A 23,573-nucleotide genomic window follows, 5' to 3' on the forward strand; every position below is an offset into this window, starting at 1 on the left:
GAGGGCGGGAGAGCTGGAGGTGCGACCCCTGACCTCCAGCCGGCCCACGCCCGGAGGACTGGCTGCAAGCTCTTGTTCGACAAGTTCAAGCTGCAGGGAGAGCTTAAATAAGAATTAATCTCTTAGAGATCTGGGCTCCCGCTCCCTCGGCGTGCGCTCTCCCGGAGCGGCGCAGGGACCCGGAGCGGGAGAGCACAGGAGAGGAGCCGCGCCTGGCGGGAGGGATGGGGCGCCCAAGGCGGAGGAGCTCTCCAGAATCCCCGGCCGCGACCCGGGGAGGGGCAGCCAGCGAAGCCTCCAGGGGGTGCGGTGGGGGGCTGCAGGAGGGAAAGTTGCGCCCTCCAGCCGCCTCCAGTGTGGATAACGAGGGCGACAGGAGCTTCACCGCGCTCCGGCTGGGCTTGGCTTTGGGGGAGCGGCCGGCGCCCTCCCCGCAGCTGGTGCCCAGGTGGACCCCGCGAAGGCCGCAGGAGCGGAGCCTCCAGCAGACCCCATCCCAGGCCCCAAGTCCGCACGCGGCGTGCTCAGCCACAACTTTCCGTAGATAGTTGCAAAATGAATAATTACTCACCTCGGACCAGATCCAAGTTTTACCCAACAGAAGGGGGCACGGGCCCAAGAATGAACCAACTCACATGGCCATATCCGGTGCGCACAATCACACACAAACACACAGCCACCCAGTTTCTTCCTCGAATCTGTCTGGCGCTCTGGAGAGAAGGGGGGGGGGGGCAGCGTTTGGAGAATGCTCCGTCTCCCCTCCCCTTCCCCCTTTGCCATGAAATATAATAATTCATTTTTATTACGGGAGCCGCACGGTCCTCACCATCGCGCACGCACAGAGCCCCACTCCCCTGTTCACACTCTAACTCGTCAGCTCCGACAGCGCCTGCATTTTCTTTGGGAGCCGCTTGGAGGTTCATTAATATCATTAGCATTTAACCCCCTCCCTCTTCCCATCCCCTCCCCGCACATGGCTGACGTCAGACCCCGCCAGGAGTTGGGGGAAAAGCTAAGTGGGCCAGGGACGCCCTATTCCCCTCCCCGCGGCTGCCTGTCAGAGCGCTTCTGGAGATATTACAGGGGACCCAGCCCGCAGCGACAAGCACAAAGTCACGGGGTAATGAACTTCGGGGACCCCTGGCCGCTCCGCGCGCGGCTCTCCCCGCACCCCGGGACCCGGCCGCGCGCTCGCTCCGGAGACCTGCGGGCAGTCTAGGCCCCCGCGCTCTGGGCTGGGCGGCGCGGAGGAGCCCGTCGGCCGGAGCCCGCGCTGGCGTTCGCCTTCCTTCCTTGCAAGAGCAGCGGTCTGTCGGGGGCTGGCCGCGCTCCGCAAGCCTCACGGAGGAGGAGAAATTGAAGACCGAGACCGGAATGGGGAAGGAGCGGGGTTCGGTCCGGTTTGCTCCGTAGGAAGACCGTTGGCGTGTCACCACCCCTGTCCTTCACTCTTCCCCTCTCGCTGTCCTCACCCTTCTTCCTCGATCCGCCCGCCTGTCCGTCCCTCCGTTTGTCTGTCCATGCGTGTGTCCGTACCAAGCAACATCCCCAGCAGCCGCGGTTTTGCAAGAGCCGGGAAGAAACTTGAGGATGCTTGAATTCCCACCGTGGAACGAATTCTGAGCGCCCGGGGAGCAGCGCGGCGCGCAGCCGACACCCACCTGTCCGGCCCGGGAGCCTGCAGGCTGGAGGGCGGCTGGAGAGCGGCGGCGCCCGGCGGCGAGGCGGGCGCTGCCGGCCGGGACTCGGGCAGCGCCCACCAGCCGCTCCGCCCCGGGACAGCCAGCATGAGCAAGCCGGCCGGATCAACAAGTGGGTACCCTGGGGGCCGCCGCGGGGCTCAGGAGCGCAGCCCGGGGAGGGCGGGAGGGGAGGCCGGGGCGGTCCTGCAGCGCCGAGCCCGGGAAAGGGGAGTCCGGCGGCGGGTGCGCTTTGGCCCAGCTCCTTGCAGCCCGCGAGTCGGGATGCTTCGTGCAGAGGGAAGAAGAATTTCGTTAACCTCCCGATTGCTTGATTGCCCCAGCCACCCCCCCACCCCTGCCCCACCCCACCCCACCCCAGCCCACCCCGCCTTGGTAGGGTGGGAAGGTTGAGACCCCTGCAGCCCACCGGGCCCCCGAGTTGCCTCGGCCGGGCCGCCAGGTGCGGGGAGGGGGGGGGGGCGCGACGGGGGCGGGAACTAGGCCGCAGCTCCAGGCGGCAGCACAATAACACGCTCGCTCAAAACTCCGAGCTCCAGCGCGCAAAAGCAACTCTGCGCAAAGCGGATTTGAATGGAATGCTTTGCACCCCGTTTCTAGCTATTTCAAATAATCCTGCAAACTGGGAAGCCGAAACAATTTAAAAGTCACATTTTCCTTAATCCTAAATCCGCGTAGGTCATAACTGGGGAATTTAAAGTATGGCGAACCGCTCCAGCAAAGAGGGGACCAAATCCCTAATCCCAAGGATTTTTCGAGCGGGAGCTCGGCAGAGGCAGGAGTGTGCGGCCTGTTCCCTTCGCGGGCTTCTCTCCTTCCTCAAACTTGCCTCGCTGGTGGCTCCCGTTCGGGGTTCAGGATGCCGAGCCGCGGCGGATCCCTAACCGCCCCTGGACGCCACAGCGCGGGCCTGAGCCGTGTGCGCGGGCATCTCCGGGCCGAGCCTGCCCAACCTGAGCGCGGAGGCCCGAGCCGCCGTGGGGCGGGCGTTGTCGCAGGGCTCGGATCTCCCCGGGGCATTTCAGTTCCCGCCTTCCGGTGGCCTGGAGCTGCCTTTTCCAGGGCCCGAGGCTGGGGGGTGGCCCCTGTCGCAGTCCCCACACCCCGGGGTCCTCTCGCCTCCCTTGTTACCGCCGCCCATAGCATTTAGGGTGCTCCTTGCTTTCCTCCGACACCCCCTCCCCTCCCTGGCCCTCATTGTCCTGAGTCTTTGAAAGTTGGGAGATTCCCAGATACTTCTGAGGACCGATGATGATCAAGTCCCACTCAAGTGGGAAGCAATTCACGTTGTCCGTTGGCTTTGGTTTGGGTGGTACCATTTTTGAAATTCAAGTAAAGTGAACATGAACCAAAAGAGAGAGAGAGAGAGAGAAAAGGAGAAATGGTAAAACTAGGGCAGAGGGAAGAGAGAAGGAAAAACTTTGCCGCCGCCCCAATGGGAGCCGACCCTTGCGGAGGCCTGGTGTCTTCAGTTAGCCTCGGGCCTACCCCGGGCCTTGCGGCTCGGGGGTCTCTGGGCAGCGAGGTGGGCTCGCTTTTTTGTGGCCCGCGTTCTGGGGTGTGAGGCCCTTGCAGGAGGCGCAGAAGGAAACCTTTTCTGCTGCATTCTGAGCCTCTGTTGGAAAAACCAGAGCCGGTGGGCTTGGGCAGGCCTCCTGGCTGCCTCGCCCTGTGACAGGCCTTCCCTAGAAGTCAGGAGCCTCGGGCTGGTTGGCCCACTTGGGGTGCGGAGTCGCGGGGGTCGGTGTGGGGTCGGGGGGAGCTTGAGAGGAGGCCTCGGGTTAGAGGGAAGGGCTGGGCGTTAAGCTGGGGTCCCTGGGGGCCGCCCCAGCTGCGGTGGACTGGGACTCCGGGTGGCAGGAGGATGGGGGGAGGCTGAGTGACTCGCTGGGGGCACTTGGGAGCTCTCCAGCTTCCCAAGAGCCCGAGTTGGGCCTGGGAAGCCGGGGACCCGCCGCGGGGTCGGCCTCCGCTGTTGAGGTTGCCCGGGCCGCAGCAAGGCCGCCCCGCCCGCGGCGCCGGGGCCTCCCGGCCGTCCCCAGACAGGTGGCGGCAGCCGGGCCCCGAGACCGCGGCCCTCGGGCCCCGGGCGGCGAGGAGGTCGGCGCGCAGCGGGCGAGGTCAGGCCCGGGCCGGGCCGCGAGGTCTGCAGCCCCCGCCTCGCTCGGTTTCGCACAGCTGGAGGGCAGAGCGGTGTCACCCGGGAGCCCCGCCTGGGTGGTAACGAGACCCCGGCCAGTCACCCCTGCAGCCCAGACTAACTTCTTTCAACAGCCTCTGATGGTAATTACAGTAATCGAAGCTGCCATATATCTTTAGGCAATTATGACACACAAAAAGCCCCGAGGGGACCCCCTGGCGAGGGAAGTTAAGAACGGTTTTCCAGCCTCAGGAAACTCCCGCCCGCCTCACGTCGGAGCTCGCTCGGTTTGCTAAATGAGAGGAGCTTTGCAACGGGGTCAACCAGCTTGTCTCGTGACCCCAAGTCACCTTAACGTGGCTGGGTGGCGCAGGCCGAGGCGCACACCCGCTCGGGCCGGAATTGCGCGTCCCTCCCTCCCGTGCCCCGCCCCGGCCGGCGGGCTCTGCGCTGCCCCGGGGCGCGCTCGGAGCGCTGCGCCCAGGCCAGTCGCGGGGTGACTGCGGAGCCCCCCCGCGCCCCCCACCGCCGCGGAGGGGTCAGTCGCGCGCCCCGGTCCTCCCTGCACCCCGGGGGGTTCTGCGGAGAGGTGGTGTGCCCCCGTGCTCCCGTCGGGATGGGAAGGGGAGGGGAGAGACACCCCCGCGGCGCCTCCTGCGCGCTCCTCTTGGCACCACCAAAAGTGCCCGCGGGCAGAGGACAGCGGGGGCGGCAGGACTGCGGAATCCCAAACCCGGACCCCAGCTCTGCCAGAGGGCGCGTGTCGTGCTGGGAAGGATGGTTGCAAAAGAAGGGAACCAAGTTGGCTGTCGCCCGGGATGCAGCAGGGCTGGGCCCCGCGGCTGCGCGGCTGTGGGTTCCCAGGGGTGCAGAGCCAGGCCCCGGGGGTGAGGGCCCAGCCCCGCGGCGGCTTCGCCCGGCTCCCTCCAGCCGCTTCCTCCCCCACCCCCAGCACAACGTCTCCTCCCACCCTTCGCGGAAAGGGGCGCAGAGGCGGTGGTCGCCGCGCCTCGCGCCTCCCCCACCGGCCTTTGTCGCCGTCTGAATTCCCATGCTACTCTTTTTGACGGGTCACTGGTGGCTCTATAGGCAGGTGCTACGGCGGGGTTGTAATTACCCCGGCCGAGCTTGGTCGTTACGGGACCCCCACCCCCACCCTGGCCTCTGGGCTCTCCCGCCCCCCCCCTCCTCCCCGGCCCCCAGCAGCTCTCCAGGGCCTTGCTCAGGGATTCGCGCCCTCCCAGGACGCCTCGGGATCGCCAGCCAGTTTCCACTCCTGAGACTTGGGGGGGGGGGGGGCTCCACGTGGCACCCTCCCCTCCTCAGTTCCCCCCAGGCCCGGGGTTGGGACTCCCTTCCCCGCACCCCAGCCTGAGCGCTGGGGGAGCAACTGTCCAGTTTCACCGAGGCCGAGGCCTGCGGCCCGGACTCTGAGGCCTTGGGTGGAGGAGCCACAGGGAAAAATGTCATGTAAAGAAGTTAATTATGACCGTCACCCTATCATCAAAGTGTTGACACTTCAGCACTTGGTTTGCCAGAGGACAGATTTCTAAGTCCCTCCGCATCCCTTGAGGCTTGTTGGACTCTTGAACCTGAGAAAATAGTTGCCTCCCTCCGGAATTTGGGAATACTATCCGCTCCCTGACGTTCCCCCAAGGTCTGCAGCCACTCCGGCCTTGGGGTGGGGGGGTCCCAAGGAAAGTTCTCCTAAGCCAGGCGACAGTCGAGGCCAGCTGGGGTGGAGGACAGTCTAGAGACACCAGCTAGATCCTTGAAAATATCAGCCTCCCACAGCAGAGGAAACGCAGACAGGAGGGGACCCACCCGGGACCTAGTGAGAGGAGGTAGGTCCCCGAGGCCGAACTTGGGGAGTGGAGGGAGAAGGGGGTGGCCTTGCCTGGACCAACCTGCCGAGGCACCGCGCACGGGTCACTCCCTCATTTGCTCAGCCCGGTGCTAGTTACTTTTGGGGGGAACATGTGTGTTGTGTTGTGTGTGTGTGTGTGTATGTGTGTGTTTTTTTCCTAAAAGAAATAATTTCTCAAAAGCGATCCACTAAGCATTTTTTAAAATAGGTAAAGCGAAAGTTGGGCAATTACCACTACCCTTATTATCATTAATAATCCTAGTATTAGCATTACAATAATAATCCTAATAATAACAAGCGCCCGGCAGCTCAGAGAAAACTCGATTGCCTTCCAGCTGCCATCCCCGGTTCCAGCCGTGTTTGTTTTTCTTCTTTCCCCTTTTACATTTCAAGTTTGTCTCCTCGCGCTCTAACAACTTTCCCTGTTAAATGCGAGAGCGGGGGAGGGAGGCGGCCCAACTTTCCCGGAGCAGAAAGGCAGCGGCGGGCCGCGCGGCCCCGGCCTGCTGTAATCTTTTATTCCAAAATGGGTCTCGGCGATTAGAAGAGACCCAAATACATGTAGCGGTGCATGAATAATGCTCATTGTAGGAAACTGACACTTGCTCAAGGAAAAAAAGTTTGGCTATAAAATCACTTCATTATTTGCTTTTACCGCAGCTTCGGTGCTAATCCCTTCAGAGGTCAGATTGCTTAGCATCTCTCTCCCGCTCCCCTCGCCTCCCTCTTCTCCACCCTCCTCTCCCTCTCGTCCCTTCCCACCCCCCCCCCACCCCCCTTGCCTGTCTTTCCTGCGATTTCAGGCCGTATCTTAGATATCCCCTGTAAAGTGTGTGGCGACCGCAGCTCGGGGAAACACTACGGGGTCTACGCCTGCGACGGCTGCTCGGGGTTTTTCAAACGGAGCATCCGGAGGAATCGGACGTATGTCTGCAAATCTGGAAACCAGGTACCTCGGCTGGGGCTGCGCGCCCGGCTCCCCTCTGCTGCCTCCCCCTCCTTTGTTCGTGCCAAGGCCTCCTCCCAGGTTCCAAGCTGCCGAGGGAGGACCCAGCCCTGACCTCTCCCTTCCTCTCCCCTCCTTCCCGCCTGGACTCTCAGAGGCCCTTCTGCAGGGGACAGGCGGGAAGAGGTAAGGGAAGATACCAGGGTCTGCGGAGGGGAGGGGGGCATAGCTGAAATCTGGGCTCCTCCCTGCGCTCGCACACCCACTCCGCTTTTGGTAACCTTCTCACAGACTTGGACACTCACAATGGCCCACACCCAGTGGCCTTAAAGCCAGCTCAGGGGACCTAAGGAACTTTAGAACCTAAACCACCCGGGAACACTGGAGGAAAGGCTCTATTATGTCGCCTGCGCTCTAACCCTCCATTCCTAGCAGCACCCCAAGCTCGATGCCCTGACCACTGCCTGCCACGGCCGAAGTAAAAGGCCCAAGGCATCCCAGGCAAGGTTGTCACCTGAGGTGAGCGTGACCATTTGGAACACGGAGGACTTTCAACTTTGCAGAAGCAGGACTGCTCTGGGACTGGGCAGTGGTGCTTTAGCACCCATGTGACTCTAGCTAGCCCTGGTCAGGAGAGGGGAGAGTGGGCAAGAAGAGAAGACTCTCGAGGAAGGGGTCTCTGAGGTCCTCTCCAAGGTTCTCATAGGTCCCCTTTCTCTGTTTAGAAGATGTGCCTGGTTGGTTGTGTTTTGGTCTTGAGAAGGCATAACTGTCTCAAAGAGACAAGGGAGTTAGAGCGTGGGCTGAGAGTGAGCCAAAGGTTCCAGAAAGAACAAGTAGGACCCCTGACTCAGTTTCCAGCTCAGTGGTAGGCTCATTTTAGGTCATTTTGGTCCCACGCTGCCTTCTCCACAGCCTGGCACACAGACCCTCAGCACAGAAGCCACCACCTTGGCTTCCAAGAAGACCCTGGAGGGTGTATTAGTCAGAAGTCATCCTTTGGTAACCAAAACGGTAACACATCTTCACTAATTAGTATTTATATATGATATATGAATATATATATATACATACACGTTGTCTGGAGCTAGCAAATTACTCTTTTTCTAAAACTATGTCTGCTCACATCCATTTCTAATAGATTTGAATTATCAACAAAAGTTAGAAGATACTTACATTTGGATAAGTTATTTTGAACTCCAGCCCTGGTATCTGTTTAATCGGGTACACAGCTCTGTATCAGTTTCTAGCTCACCACATGGACACAGCACGTTATAACATGCAGGACTGTCTCCCTATAGCCCCACAGGAATGGGGAATTACTGTGGGTAGTCAGATTTGAGCAGGCTTCCACTTAAATTACCTTTTAATTTTATGCAATGCACAGAATTGGGGAATCAAAATCTCAGATGTTATGCTTGATATTTTCAAAGGGGTTGGCTATCAATTCGAACATATTGATGTCAGTCCAAGTCCTTGTAAAGGACTGATAATAGACTCATCAGGCTTGGTGTCCTCTCCTTGCAGAGAGAATAAATGGGCTGAGCTCAAGCACTCATCTTTCTCTCAAGCTTCAGATATTTATATACATATGATCTGATTTGAAGACACTCCTAAGAACAAATGAAGGTTTCCATTTTGCATTAGCTTGTTTATCAGAATACTAGGAAGATAACACTTGAGGAGAGACATACGATTGCATTTAATAACAAGTTCTTTAAACCTCTTTACGTTGAGCTATTACACTGGCCAGCAAAGATACCCTGAAGAATTCACTTAGAAAGCAAAAATTATTTCCTTTACCTCTTTTGTTTGAAGGTTAGGTAAGGAATATTCCAATTTATTATTAACAAGAATGAGAACATGGTTGCAGCCCGGGTGGCTCAGCGGTTTAGTGCCTGCTTTCAGCCCAGGGCCTGATCCTGGAGACCCGGGATCGAGTCCCACATCGGGCTCCTTGCATGGGGCCTGCTTCTCTCTCTGCCTGTGCCTCTGCTTCTCTCTCTGTCCCTCATGAGTAAATAAATAAAACCTTAAAAAAAAAAAAGAATGAGAACATACAGAAATTGTTATGAATCTCTGCCCTGCCTTTGTTCTAAATACCTCAGCATATTTTAAATCAGAAGGTGGGATCTCATTAAATAAAGTGTATTCAAGTGTACAATTTTTTTTTTTTTGCCAAGGGCTACTTCAAAAAATGTGCCTACCCCAAATTCACGGTTTACGAACTTTATAGATTATAAAGGAAAATAAAAATACATTTATTTTATTCTCTTTCTTCCCACAGCACAGGTAACAGTCGCAAATCCTATAAACCCAGGAGAGCACCAAACTTCTCACATACTTTTGATGTATAAAATGCACATATAGATATGACTCTTTATGTAGCTATGTATATGTTCCCTCAGTAATAACGCCTAACACTGAATAAATTCCATAAGAAAGTTCCTCTGTAAATCTTCTCTTCTGATAGCCAATATTTTTCCAGAAAATTGCATTAGTTAAAATATTTTTTCTCATGCATCTCAAATAAATATTTCTAAGGCAGTAATTAGCTTTTTTTCCCCAATTATCATGCCACTGTTCTCAGTCCATATGATCATTTTGTCACGCCGCCCATCACATTATCACCCTGCCTGTGTCCTATTTACACAGTGGGCATTTCTAGATTTTGCGAAGGCCTTGGGCTCTTCCCTTCCCATCCTCACCTCTCCTAGGCCTTGCCCTGCTAACTAACCACTGGGGCTTCTGCCACACTTTCCAGGAATGGCTGTTTCCATTAATTCTGGGCTGAGGCCAGCCCTTTAAGACAACTTTGACTTGCTGATTATAAGGATGGCTTCAAGTACAAAGGCAAGAGTCAGGAGACAGGAGAGCGAAGAATAAAGGGGAGATATTTATCTGACAGATAAATGCCCCCCACACCCCCAAAGTGACAGAAAGAAGTAGACTCAAGACCTGAAGGAGGGAGGAAGGGTGAGCGGAGGGGGCTCGGCGGGGGCCTGCATCCTGCGGGGCCGGGTCGCTGTCTTCGGTCCTGAAAGTCTGGCCCCCGCGCTCCAGCCCCTCCGAGCCCCCCGGCGGTGGCTCCGCTGCAGCTTCCCCTCCCAGCGCTGCAGCCCCGGGCAGACCAGGCGCTTTGACCCTTCACCTGCTTGGCCAAGGACTTAGCTTCCTCAGCCCACTTTCCCAGGACCAGGGGCTGTTCCCTTTGAAGTAGCCCCGGGCATCCCGGCCCTCTCTCTACCTGGCCCTGCTCGTGCCCAAGGCCTTCGAGCTTCTCCTCGGACCCAGGCTTGCAGCTCCGAGATGGGTGGCAGGGTCCATTCCTCCTCCACGTTTCCCCACCCCTACCCCCCCCTCCCATCCGGCGCCGTCTAGAAGCCCTGGGGGCCGCTGACCGCCTGCGCTCTGTTCCAGGGAGGCTGCCCCGTGGACAAGACGCACAGAAACCAGTGCAGGGCGTGTCGGCTGAAGAAGTGTTTGGAAGTCAACATGAACAAAGACGGTAATCAGCACAGCTTTTTATTTCTCTAATGTTGGTTGACTACTAAGTAAATTATATGTACAGAAAATACATGGCGCTCCAATGCATGTAAATCATCTCCGCAGCAGTTGTTTCCAGATGCTGGGAATTGGCCTCGGACTTTCAGTCATACCCTTCCATCTCTCTGCATGAGCCCCCCCCCCCACCTCCCACTGAACTCCCGAGGTGTGGCCCGAGCCCACGTGGGAAACTTGCGCCCCACAACCACCCCCACCCCAGACAGCGTTCGGGACCCCGCTCTGCTGGGCACACACGTGCAGTTTTCCGCCCCCTTCACATCCTAATACCTCTTCTCGCCTCTCCTTGCAGCTTGTGGCCACCTCTAAGCCCGTTAACCTTCCGCAGGACCTCCCTGCCTTGGTAGTCTATGAGGGTGGAGATTGTGGGGATGAGGGGACTGTGTGAACGAGGGAGGGCAGAGACACAAGCCCGCCAGAATTTCCAGGCGGTCGGTATTGGCTAATTCACCAAGATCCCCAAATCAGGAAGGCCATTGTGGCGATCTGGCCTTTTTCTCTCGGTTCCACAAAAAGGGGCTGGAGAGGTAGGGTGATGCCTGTGGTGCCTCAGACACCCCCATATTCAGAAAGCTCTTAAACACACGCAGCAAGAACTGGGGCATCAGACGCTTCTTGGGCGAGAGCGCAGTCCAAGTGCGAGTCCAAGTGCGGGCCGGTGGCGGCCTGGGGCGGGGGTCAAGGCCGGGGAGAGGCGTGGGGCCTCAGGACAGGATGCTCGGAGGGTGTGCCTTGGCGACGGGCCGGGCCGGGTGGCAGCTCCAGGAGGCACAGCGCCCACTGGGGAGACTCCTTCCTCGGCGGCGCAGGAAGCAGGAGGGAACGTCCAACCTGTTGAACTTGTGTATTGACAAGTTGTCAAGCTCCGCGAGCGGAAGATTGCCCTGAATTAATTTGTTTGTTTAAACTGTTGGCGGTAATTGTCACATCTCCCCTGCCTTCTTCCAGCACACTCCAAGACGAGCTCTCCCTCGTTCCATCCCCCCGCGTGTCCCGGCCCAGGGCCCTTTCTCCCCAGGCCCTCGGAGGCCAAATGCGCCTTTTCGGTGGGGGTGGAGGTGGGGGGGTCGTTGGCTGAGCGGGGAAGGTCTGTGCCCGCCTGGGCGCAGTGCTCCCTCTCCCCTTTGTTGGGGACCAGGGTACCTAAGTTGTCCCCCCAGAGGGTCTCGGGTTTCCCTGTGACCTCCCCTGGGTGGGGAAGAGCCCGGGACCGACAGCGAGCGCACCTAGTCTGTCTGGAGGCTTAGCCATTATTGGGGCACTTGGGGTCAGGCTCCCCGCTCAGCCTGGGGTCCCCACGAAGAGCCCATCTGGGGGGGGGTGGCCTCACCGCAGCCCCTGTCCCTCGCTGCCCGCACCTCCCCAGTGACCCTGCCTGCCCAGACGTGGCGTTTGGCCCGGGAGCTCGGGAGCTCGGCAGTGACCAAGGGTGGTCGAGCCTCCCTGATCGCGGGCATTCGTCCATCTGTCTGTCTCTGCAGCCGTGCAGCACGAGCGGGGCCCTCGGACGTCCACCATTCGCAAGCAGGTGGCCCTCTACTTCCGTGGACACAAGGAGGAGAACGGGGCGGCGGCGCACTTCCCCTCCGCAGCGCTGCCCGCGCCCGCCTTCTTCACCGCAGTCACGCAGCTGGAGCCCCACGGCTTGGAGCTGGCCGCCGTGTCCGCCACCCCTGAGCGGCAGACTCTCGTGAGCCTGGCTCAGCCCACGCCCAAGGTCCGTGTCCTTGCAGGCCCCAGAGGAGTCTGCTGGCTAGCGGAGGGTGGGGTGGGAGGCACCCATGTCTTCTGAGCTGGGATGGGGTCACCCTAAAGACAGAGAACTTGCATGGTTCTGGGTTGGGCTCTGCAGGGAGCTGTTGGCCCCGGGCTGCACTCTGCCCTGTTAAGCCAGGAGGGTTCAAATTTTAGTGTGTGCTACAGTCGCTCTCTGAGCTGGCTACAAATGTGGACCCCTTGGCCCAGTCCCCCAAAGAGTCCCTTTGCACAGGTTTGAGGTGGGGTCCAGGAACCCACATCTTTAAAAAAAAAAAAAAAAGCCCTGATGTGAAGTCCTGGCTGAACAGAGAGGCATCCGAGGGGTTTCTGCAGACCAGAAGAGCCCTTTTGTTTTTAGGAGAAAGGAGTTGGCTACCGCTGGCAGAGAAGAGTCCCCGTGGTGTTGCAGGTCTCAGGGATCTGTCTTCTTGGGCAAGGCTGTGGATCCCTAATTCAACCCACAACACGTGGAGCTCACCCTGTTAGGACAGTTTGAGGAAGCCGGCTTCCTCTTCCACTTCCCCTGCACTCCCTCCTGAGATGCATGTATTTATACCAGGATTGAGTCTCTACTTAGCAGGGCCACAGCCTGAACCACTTCAAAAGGCTGCCACCTAGGGACTACCTTCCAAGCTTCCAGCTGGTACCTACCCAAAGCACCCACTCCAGGCCGCGAAGGGGAGGGCCAGCTGCAGCCCCAAACTGCAGGGAAGCCAAACACCTGGGCACACGCACAAGCACAATATTTAATATTGCTTTCTTACCCTTGATGTGTATAATAAGCTTGGGAAAGTAGTGTTATGAATATGTTGTCAGTTATGAATGGGAATGCTCTGTGAATGATTAAGATGTCTAATTGAAATATTTCCATAATATACTAATCCTTTCTAAAAATACTCATATGCATATTTGTGTTTGGGATGCCTATTAATTTATACTTTTTTCACATCTATTTTTATTTACACAAATGCAAGCAGCTCTTGTCTAAATTGGGAGACAGGCCTGGCACTTGGCTCAGTCGGAGGAAAATTTGCTGCAGGGGATAGAAAAGCCAGATGCCCCTCTGGAAGGAACAGGCCCCCAAAGACTGGAAATGGGCCTTTCCCAATGGTTATTATTTCTCAAATTCTATACATATAGATGTTTGTTTTTTTTTTTTGTCTACCAACTGGCAACTGCATGTTTAAGCAGAACATCCAGATGCCTATCTCCTTCCCTATTCTAATTGGAAAATTAAAAGGTTGGCTCTTCTTGCAAAGCAGTGGTTTCCTCACTCCCTGGTGTTTCTCTTTCTTCCCCGCTCAGTACCCCCATGAAGTGAATGGGACCCCAATGTATCTGTATGAAGTGGCCACAGAGTCAGTGTGTGAATCGGCTGCCAGGCTTCTGTTTATGAGCATCAAGTGGGCTAAGAGTGTACCGGCTTTCTCCACGCTATCTTTGCAGGACCAGGTATGACCTAGAGGGCGCTGAACTCTTGGGGCAGGGGGCTGGGGAAAACCCCCCCACAGTGGTTAGCCTTATCACACTGGAAGTGACCTGCATAAATCAAGAAGGCCAGGCACCTGTTCTTAACAGCAATGAGGAAACAATTTTAATTAGCTTCCTACTATGGGTTCAAAATAATCTGGCTATGGAATCCTTACTAAGAAACATAATTATGTTATTTCAGGAAAGTTGGATCCAGTCTATGAAAAACAAATATACAAGAACATTATCCCTCTCTTTCTCTTTTTAGGTTAGTTGAAACATCAAATGTAATCACACATTTTAAAAAATCCTAATATTTAAAATTTCTAATAAAACAGTATTTCTTAAGAATATTGGGACTGAGAGAAAAAGATGATGAGGTATTCACCTGTAAGATTTTCAGAGCGAGTCTCATTATTTTATGTTCACAGCTTTATGTTTTCCATTGTGATACTCACAGCCTTGAGCACTAATTGATCAGCATGTAAGGTTATGGGGTGCACTGCACACTTCCTGCAGGCCAGGATCTCCCTTGATACCTTTAGAGATTTTGTAAACAAATGGGCATTGTGCATACTTCTGTGGTTGTACATGACATTCAGAGGGAGAAAAATTATATGCTGCTAAAAATTACATCGTGCCAAAAGCCAGAAATTTTGTTGTTAGAAATATCAGAAACAGCCTCTGCCAGAATTTTTCTAATCTTAAGGGAAAGAGAGAAACTGAATGTTCGTAACCGTTGGCTATTACCGGTACATTCATGGAAATTAATGACAAATTTCTCAAAAGGCTAATAAGTAGTTTTGAAAGCAAGTGGTTTTTCTTTAATTCATTTTATACCTAATTAAAGCATAATGGTGCCCTTTAATATGAAGTATGTTTCCTACAGAGAGACCCAGCAATGTGCTCAAAACATTTAATCTTCTAGCATGGGATGTTCTTTTTTCCATAGCCGGGACTTTCAGACATGGTCAGAATTAGATATTGTTTAACCTTGCATTTTTAAAGTATTATTTTCTGTACCTAATGCAATAAAGCTAAAAATAAAGCATTTTCAAAATTAAACTTTTTGGTCTGATTGTGATTTTGGTTACAAGCCTTCACAATTCAGCTCTTAGCTCCCGAAAGGAAATCCCTTCACATAAATCATCCAGAATTGGCTGGGTTTTGAGAGATTTTTCAAAAACAGATTTTTTTTCCCAAAATAGTTAGGTTCTGTCTTTAACCAGGTTCTCTGATCGTCTCTAACCATTTGTTCTCTGTGTGTGTGTGTGTGTGTGTGTATGTGCACGTGCACACACGCACACGGGTACGTACACTGGCTACTTTCTCTGAGCACAGGTATTTGTATACTCTTTAATACAAACAAAATTTACTTACTATCTGCCACTTAGCCCTTCGGTGGAAACCCTTCAACAACAAGCAAACTGCAATGAAGTGGAATCCAGTATATTAATTTGGAAAAGGAGCCAGATTTTCATTTTAAAATATTCAGTAGCACATTTTATTAGAATAAAAATGACAAGCACCTTGATGCTGTCCACTTATGAGTCTCAGAAAAATCAGGCAGTGAGATGAGGTAAACTCAGCACAACCCGATTAACATAATTACACCCTGATTTCCCTGCATGCCTCTTGGGAATTAGTGATCTCTCTCTCTCTCTCTCTCTCTCTCTCTCTCTCTCTCTTTCTTTCTCTCTCTCCCCCCCCAGCCCAGCCCCCCAACCCTCTAGGAAGATGGGGGCCCCCCCCCCATCTGCACACTCAGTCTATAATCCTCAACCCTGATAATATCAGCATTTTATATGAAAGGGCTCTGCCTGCTAAGCTGCTGGTGGCGTTTTGTAGAGCCTGGGTCTCTGGAGAAGTTTCTAGGTGGTAGGGAATGAATAGCTGCAAGGACAAGAAGGGTAAACCCTTTACCAGAGGAAGCAAAGTTTGGGGAATTGGGATGGAGATGCTCAGATGCTTATCTATAGGCACCTTTTCAGAAATGAAAATATGGAAAATAAAGGAAAGCTGGAATATTCAGAGGAAAGATAGGCATTTAAAACACTTTTTAAAATAATGGAAATTTACATATTGAAATTGTTTATAAATTTATAAATTACACACTATATTATATTATACATCTATTGTATGACAGCTGATGCTTTTGGAAGATGCTTGGAGAGAACTGTTTGTTCTAGGAATAGCACAATGGGCCATTCCGGTTGATGCTAACACTCTACTGGCTGTATCTGGTAAGAATTGCACAATTTAATGACTTTGTTGTAGAAATTACCATAAAAATACATTACTGAAAAAAGAACAACATGTAAAGAATAACAAATTCCTGCTGAACAATAGAGTATACCTGTCATTTATAAATCTATATTTAAATGCAAATAATGTTGTTTTGTTGTATTCATGACTGCTTGCATTGTTATTTAAATGCAAATTACTGTGTTTGTTATCATCCAAGAGAAGATTTTATATTAACTTTCATACAATATAGCCAGTTTACATGGAATCAGATATCTTAGAGTGACAATTGAATAGATATTGATATGCAGAATTCTGTCAAAAATCAATATTAAATCACGAAAATGCCTTCATATTAGAGCATTTATTCCATATTTCTATTCTAGGCATGAACGGTGACAACACAGATTCCCAGAAGCTGAACAAGATCATATCTGAAATACAAGCTTTACAAGAGGTGGTGGCTCGGTTCAGACAACTCCGGTTAGATGCTACCGAATTTGCCTGTCTAAAATGCATCGTCACTTTCAAAGCTGGTAAGCCGACGCAACCCGGTCTCTTCTACCTCCCCAGGTTTGCCACCTGGCTCATTCAGCCACCTCAGAGTCCAGACTGATGATTGCAAAAAAAGAGGTGATGGTTTTTAAGGGAGCTGATACTCTTGGGCTGGCCCCATTTTCCATGGTGGAAACTTCCATGGGCCCTACTTGTTCTCCTACTGGGCCATTCGATTCCAGAGAGGTGCTTCCCCATCTGCATTATGTGTGCTGCTCATCATAGTATCCCCATCTTTGCTTCTAGTTCCTACACACAGTGGTTCTGAACTGAGAAGTTTCCGGAATGCTGCTGCCATCGCAGCCCTGCAAGACGAGGCCCAGCTAACCCTCAACAGCTACATCCATACCAGGTGACTCTTGTTTGCCTTGACCGTGTACTTAAGGAAATTGCTTCCATTGTGAATGTGTGAGCAAGCAGTAATCAGCCAGTTCAAACACTGTGGCTAATTATCCTGTTGCCCTCCAGTTAATATACTCTGTGTCCTCACCTATCTCTCAGGGTGGGTGGGAGGAGCAGATCAGATGTGATTATCAAAGTGAAAGCACGGCCAGACCCCTTATGGCTATCCTGGCGAAAAAAAAAAATTGATCCATCAAAACATTTGAATGCATTTGTGTGAAAGGACCTCAGTATGGGCAAGATAAAAAATGAAGGCCAAGGAGTTATGATATATTACTTAATATATCATGGTCATGTCATCCCAGAGAGGCCCCATCTTTAGCCCCATCAGACTGCTGTTTGCCTTGGGGGACTGGTATCTGTTGAGTTATCTTGAGTCATAGTATCCATCAGGCAACTCTGGGCAAGCAGAGCCCAGTGGCAGAGGCTGTTCTTGGCTAGTTCTAGAAACTCTCAGCATTGGGGCTCCAAGCAGTGCTCCTCCTGGCCCACCAATGGACATGTCTACCAAGAGGTATAGACTTTTTCTTTCTTTCTTTCTTCTTTCTTCTTTCTTTCTTTCTTTCTTTCTTTCTTTCTTTCTTTCTTCCTTCCTTCCTTCCTTCCTTCCTTCCTTTCTTCTTTCTTTCTTCCTTCCTTCCTTCCTTCCTTCCTTTCTTCTTTCTTTCTTTCTTTCTTTCTTCCTTCCTTCCTTCCTTCCTTCCTTCCTTCCTTCCTTCCTTCCTTCCTTTCTTCTTTCTTCCTTCTTTCTTTCTTTCTTTCTTTTTTTCTTTTTTTAAGATTGTATTTATTTATTTGAGAGAGAGAACACAAGCAGGGGGAGCAGCAAAGGGAGAGGGAGAAGCAGGCTCCCCACCACCAAGCAGGGAGCGCAACATGGGGCTGGATCCCAGGACTCTGGGATCATGACCTGAGCTGATGGCAGACATTTCACCAACTGAGCCATTTTCAGATGAAAAAAAGCAAGGCTTTTAAAGAGTAGTGGAATGCTGCTAGCTTCCTAGGTTAGGATTGCAGTGGATCTGAGGTTAGAATAGAGTTGTTTATTATTGTTAATTCTTAGACTGACCTTGAAAGGAAGTCCATGGAAGCCTGTCTCCATCATTTCAACATCACCCGCAGACTCTGTGCTGGGAGTAATTAAATTGAGTGGGTAGAGGCAGTTAATGCCTTCCTCACCTAAGGGGTGGGATACCCCTTCATTGGGGGTGATACCACTTCTGCTAAGAATCTGCTTATTTCTTTAACAAATCCTCTTTTGAAAACTAATGAATGAAACCGTTTCCTGTCTGTGGAATATCACTGAAACTATGTTGAGTGATAGCGCATGTGTACGTGTCTTTTAAACTAAAGTGCTATGGCTTTAAAATTTTAAACCCATGTTAAATTTCAGAATGTATAGTAAGCTCTTCATATTTGTTCAAAATTATAAAATGGAGCAGTATATACTTTGGGTACTCCCTCACCCCCCCCCCCACTAAAAATTAACTTGTATATCATGACTGACCTTGGACATTTAGAATCATTGAGGTATGAAGAACATCACACTGAGAAGATTATGATACCCACTTACTGATTCAGTCAAGCCTTGCTGAGTACTCACTTCGTGTGAGGCTCCCGGTAAACATCGTGGGACACCAGAAAGAGTGAGACACTCCCCCCTTATCATTGCGTGAAGTAGGCAGAAGTGTTCATTCAATTCATACCAGAGGACAGAGAAAAAGCAAAGTGGGGAGTGGGAGAGATGAATTCTAGGTGGCGAGGGAAAGTCAGGAAAGGCTGGGTAACGGAGGAGACAACCTGTGAGCCGATCCTTGAATGGCAGGACTGCAGGAGGGGAGAAGGACGGTGAGGAGAGCCAGGCAGGGGCTGGTAGAGGCACGATGGAGGTGCCAGAGTCCAGGAAGGGGAGCCTGAGAGGGCCGAGCGAGCTTCTTCTAGGGTCACCTGAGAGAGTTAAACCACAGATTAACAAAAAGTCCATTTTAGGAAAATTGGCAAGTATACTACTTCTCCCCCAGCCTCAAAACAAGGCAATTATTCATTGAAGGAACACATTTGCTATTTCATGATATGAGCTATAGCTATGATTTAATTTTTTAGGGGGAGGGGAGAGGGGCACATAGAAGGGGGGAGAGAGAATCTCACGCAGACTCCACGCTCCATCCCATGACCCTGAGATTATGACCTGAGCTGAAACCAAGAGTCAGACACTCAACTGACTGAGCCACCCAGGCACCCCTGTAAGTAATACCCATACCTGGAATCGTACATAGGCCAAAACAGCATATGCCTTATTTCTTAGCTCCTTCAAATCAGAGAACATTCTCCTCTATAGCACTTTCCTGTCTAGAAAAATAAAATGTGAAATTGAAACGAAAAGTCAATGAGCTAATACATTAATTGTTAAAATTGCAAACTCAGCTCTGTAGGCTACTTCTCTAATTGTCTAGGACATAAGGAAAAGGCGAGGGGGAATTGGCATTTCACACAAACTTTATGCTATAATTGAAGATCAAATACACAAATCTGCGACAGACACAAAACACTTATGCCTGAAAAGAAAACTTCCAGTTATTCATTCATGCTAATGGATGAAATCAGGGACATAGATATTCTAAAAAATAATATTGCGTAGTTAGACTCTCTTTCTCTCTCTCACGCACACATACATTGTTATTGTTTCTAGGTAGTACAGTACTCCGCATGTAACAGACAATTAATTCGTGTTGACTAACCAGCCCCTTCCTAACTAGGAAATGAAAGAAGTGGGTGAGTAGGTGAGTGGATAATCCGCTTTGCAGAAAATCAAGAGTTAATGGTCTATGGATTCTCCTAAATCTATCCTTTTGAAAGTTACCATTTCCCACAGTGGTTCCTCACCATGGGAAACCTCCAGCATGTTGGATGAGTGCTGCACATATGGTGGAGGCTTGCCTCGGCCTTGTGGCTTACAGGGTTCTTGCTCCTTGGCCTGACCATGGGAGGGGAAACAGAGCAGTTGGAGAGAGTAACATAGAAGGGAGACGTGGTGTCTTGGGATTACATCTCAGTAAACACAGAAGACACAATCAGCAAGGAGGGCAAATGATGGGACTTAGCTATTTTTTAAATGCAGATGAGCTCCAGACCACATCGTTAAACAAGGTCTGGTGGTCCTTGTCAATGGGTGATAATGAAGCTGGGCTGAAGCTGGGCAGTAGAAGAGCCCAGTGAGGTCCCCAGAGGCCCAGAAAGAGTGATCAGCCGAGTATCCAGTTGAAGAGAGGGACTCCTGGGTGCCCAAAGCTCAGAGACCCCCATGAGAGTTGCTCCCCTGGATTCTATTTGCAGGGTGGTCAATCAAGCTCAGCGTTCAGCTGCCTTACTCCTACGAAGGAACGTTGATGGCTGTCAGTTTCTAGCACCCTGTGGCCAGGGAGGGGTCAAACCTAGCTTGGTCACCGGTAGTTGTCCCTGGAGCTCAGTCCTCCAGGTGGCTTGTTGTCGTGGAGGGAGTCCTCCTTGTGGAGTGTGTCGATACCTGATTCCAAACACCTGACTGGGGAAGCATCGGGGCCGCAGTGAGGAAGTGGCTTACAGGCATCTAAAGGCAGCAGAAAAATTGAACTTGCACATCTGAGCACAGACGTATGTTGGACATCAAGAGAGGAAATTGTTAAGCAATTTCTCACATCTTTAATTATATGCCAATTTCATTGACATGAAAGTTGGATGGCACTACCACCCAACAGAACTTAGTCTTTAATTTGCAGGGTAATAAGGATAGAATTATTCCTGAGAGTGACTAAGTATAATGCCTGAATAATAATTTGGAGAACTGCTTAGAAAAGGAATGCATTTTTTCTGAGGGAACCAGGCTGATGAAGGAGCCTTGCAAATCAGAAAACGTGGTCGTTCGCGCTACCTGTATTGTCACCAGCGGGGTTATTTCCTACCCTTTGGCGTCTCATCTGACCTAGCTTAATACCAGGCTTCTCAAAATTATTATTATTTTTTTCTCCAAACAAAGTGCAACCCCCTTGTTGGCTAACCCAGAGACAGTCCGCACGTGATCTTGGCAGCATCACGGATGCTCTGCATGCCCCCCGCGGGTCAGCCTGCAGACCAGGGGCCAGCAGCGCCCGCGGGGGGCCTCTGTGGTGGGGGGAGGCGGGGAGCAGAGACCCAGGCAGGACATTATGCGGACGATGGGGCAAGCACGCGGCAGGAGTGTCCACGGGCCATGGATCTTACCTTGCTCTCCCGCCTTGTCCTCTTCCAGATACCCCACTCAACCCTGCCGCTTTGGAAAACTCCTGTTGCTTTTGCCAGCTTTACGTTCTATTAGTCCGTCCACCATAGAAGAAGTGTTCTTCAAAAAGACCATCGGCAACGTGCCAATTACAAGACTGCTCTCAGATATGTACAAATCCAGTGATATCTAAGCTCCGGAGTCCCCGCTTTGCAGGAGGGGACAGTATCTGATGAACTTCTACCCACGGAGAACAAGCCTCAACTAACAAACCCTTCAGGAAGCATAAATCTGGGAATGTGCAGCCTTTGGGGAGAAAAAAAAAAAAAAGAAAAGCCAATTGACACGACACCGTTCCAGTCGCTTTGACCCGCTGCCTCACCCGGGGTAGGGCAGCCCGGAAGGAAGGGAGGCGTCATGGGGCCACCTGGGCAGAGGGAACCCCCTGCTGCCCCGCCCCGGGGAGGGGGGGCCCCGAATCGGGGGTCCCCGCAGGCCGCGCCACTCTGCCTCTTACCTTGGAAGACCGGGCTGGACTCTCGAAAGCTGAAGCATCGCTAGAACTTTCTTTTTCCCTTTTTAGCATATAAAGTTGGGTAACCAAATATAGCTCTGTGTATAACATCATACGGCAGCCTTCAGAACTATTTTATGTTGGAGAATTTATTTTAAAAAATAATGGTTAGGTTTTAAAATCAAAAGTTTTATCAAAAGTTTTTCTTCTATCGTAATACAACATGAAGTGGCCTTCAGAACTGAGTTAGCAAAAGGAAAGGTAGCTTATGCCGTGAGACTTGCTTTTTTTCTCTCTCTCTCTTTTCTTTGCCTTTCCTCTTTCTTTTGTTCTCCTTCTCCTTCTTCCCCTCCTCCTCCTCTTCCTCCTCCTTCTTCTCTTCAACACCACAGGCCAGGCAACCTGGTCAAAGGAATTGGTGGACGGAATTGAGATTCTCACCAGGACTTCAGGTTGGATAACATCTCAAAAATAGAAGAGCTTTACTGAAAGAACACAAGGTGAGGGAGGATGGATTAAAGAAAAAAAAAAACAGCAAAACCAAATAAAAAAGTGGAGGTGAAGGATGAGGCACATCGCTGTCCCGTTAACCAAGTGCTGAAACCAAAGGCGCTGGGGGTCCAAACTCGTGTTTCAGCGAGTCACGCCAGAGTAAATGAACAGAGACATGATGCCCCAAGGAACCACAAGGAGATGAAGGCTAAAAGGTTTCTTGACTGATCTATTGCTAACGGCCTGAGACTCTTCAATGCCTTTCAGAAAACTGGTTTCTAGTAAAGCCTTGAATGCGCGCATGCACACACACACACACGCACGCACACACTCGCGCACACACACACCGTCCTACACTATAAGCTGCTCCTCTGGTATGAATCTATACTTATGGAAATGTAGAAACAAACATTTAAAAAATAGCTGCTGTACTTTTCACATTTTTGATTTATTAGGTACTAGCACTGAGGAAAAATATTCAGCACTTGGACTATCATAGGATGAGTAAAACTTTTCTTGTACAAAGTGAATTAACTGATTTGTGAAGTTAAAAGGTTGTACTCATTGTATTTACAAAGAATAAAAATATATTGGATTTAAAGGAGCGCTACCTGAGTTCTTAGCCCCCCACGCCCGGCTGGCTCTCACCCCCCCAGATACAAGGCGGCGGCGCAGCTGCTGTCAAAACTGAGGAGCAGAGCGCTCCAGCCTGAAGAAACGAACCACAAAGGCGATTTCCTTTTTTTTTTTTTTTACAGTGAATCCCATTTGTAAAATGAATAAAGAAATAAAACATAAGATTCCGTTCTCTGCAGCTCTCCAATGTAATTGCATCTGTTAGAAAAATTGCTGTGTGGAGAAGAAAGACGCCGATTAACGGAGTCTTCATTCACTCACTCCTCTAACCCTCTTGCCAGCATTTCAGTCCTGACCAGGAACTGGAAATCACTTAGTGATGGAAAAGATAAAGGGTGGCGATCTGTACTGGTGAGTAAGATGTGGAAGGAGCAGTAGAAAGTGTGTTCAGAGGTGCCCAGCAAACCTCCGCGCACTTGCCCCACTGCCCGAGGCCAGTGGTGGGGATCACGGGTGCCCGAGGCCAGTGGTGGGGATCACAGGTGCCCGAGGCCAGGGGCACCGTGGGCCCCCCCTGGGCAGCGGCTCTGGCAAGGCTGGAGCACAGGTACTTGAACCCGTGGCTAACATCGGCCTTAGTGCACACGTGTGGAAGTTCAACCAGCCGGGCACTCCTCTACTAAGTCCACAGGGAGGAGAGGTGGGTATTTTTTTAAAGATTTTATTTATTCATGAGAGACCCAGAGAGAGGCAGAGACACAGGCAGAGGGAGAAGCAGGCTCCCTGCGGGGAGCCCGATGCGGGACTCCATCCCAGGACCCCGGGGGTCACACCCCTGGGCGGAAGGCAGATGCCCAACCCCCGAGCCACCCAGGCATCCCGAGAAGTGGGTATTAAAGAAAAGCAAGGTACTCAAAGACGAGTGCACGGACATTCCTTGCAACACTCTTCATGGTTGACAGTGAAAAACGTCCCCCAACGGAGAGTCGGTACGTCGCGGTGTAGACAGTATTCTGTGTGAGGGGAGGAGTGAAAGCGAGTGGCCTAGAGCCCGTGTGTTCAATGACGGTCTGTGTTGTGAAGTTCAGTGTGCAAGTGGGTCCCAAAGGAT

At 51.9% G+C, this 23,573-nt stretch overlaps 1 protein-coding gene across 1 annotated transcript; it reads left to right on the forward strand.

Moving 5' to 3' along the window:
- Positions 1-1,103: 1,103 nt before the first annotated feature.
- On the forward strand, positions 1,104-22,487 carry NR2E1 (nuclear receptor subfamily 2 group E member 1). Its single transcript, XM_072738310.1, has 9 exons — positions 1,104-1,812; positions 6,511-6,656; positions 10,074-10,161; positions 11,699-11,934; positions 13,281-13,427; positions 15,592-15,688; positions 16,076-16,225; positions 16,491-16,596; positions 20,911-22,487. The coding sequence occupies exons 1-9, from the start codon at positions 1,788-1,790 to the stop codon at positions 21,071-21,073; spliced, it is 1,158 nt and encodes a 385-aa protein (XP_072594411.1). The 5' UTR covers positions 1,104-1,787; the 3' UTR covers positions 21,074-22,487.
- The last annotated feature ends 1,086 nt before the right edge of the window (positions 22,488-23,573 follow it).

Source organism: Vulpes vulpes, chromosome 1 (genome assembly GCF_048418805.1).
Source record: "Vulpes vulpes isolate BD-2025 chromosome 1, VulVul3, whole genome shotgun sequence".
In the NCBI taxonomy this organism is placed as follows: domain Eukaryota; kingdom Metazoa; phylum Chordata; class Mammalia; order Carnivora; family Canidae; genus Vulpes; species Vulpes vulpes.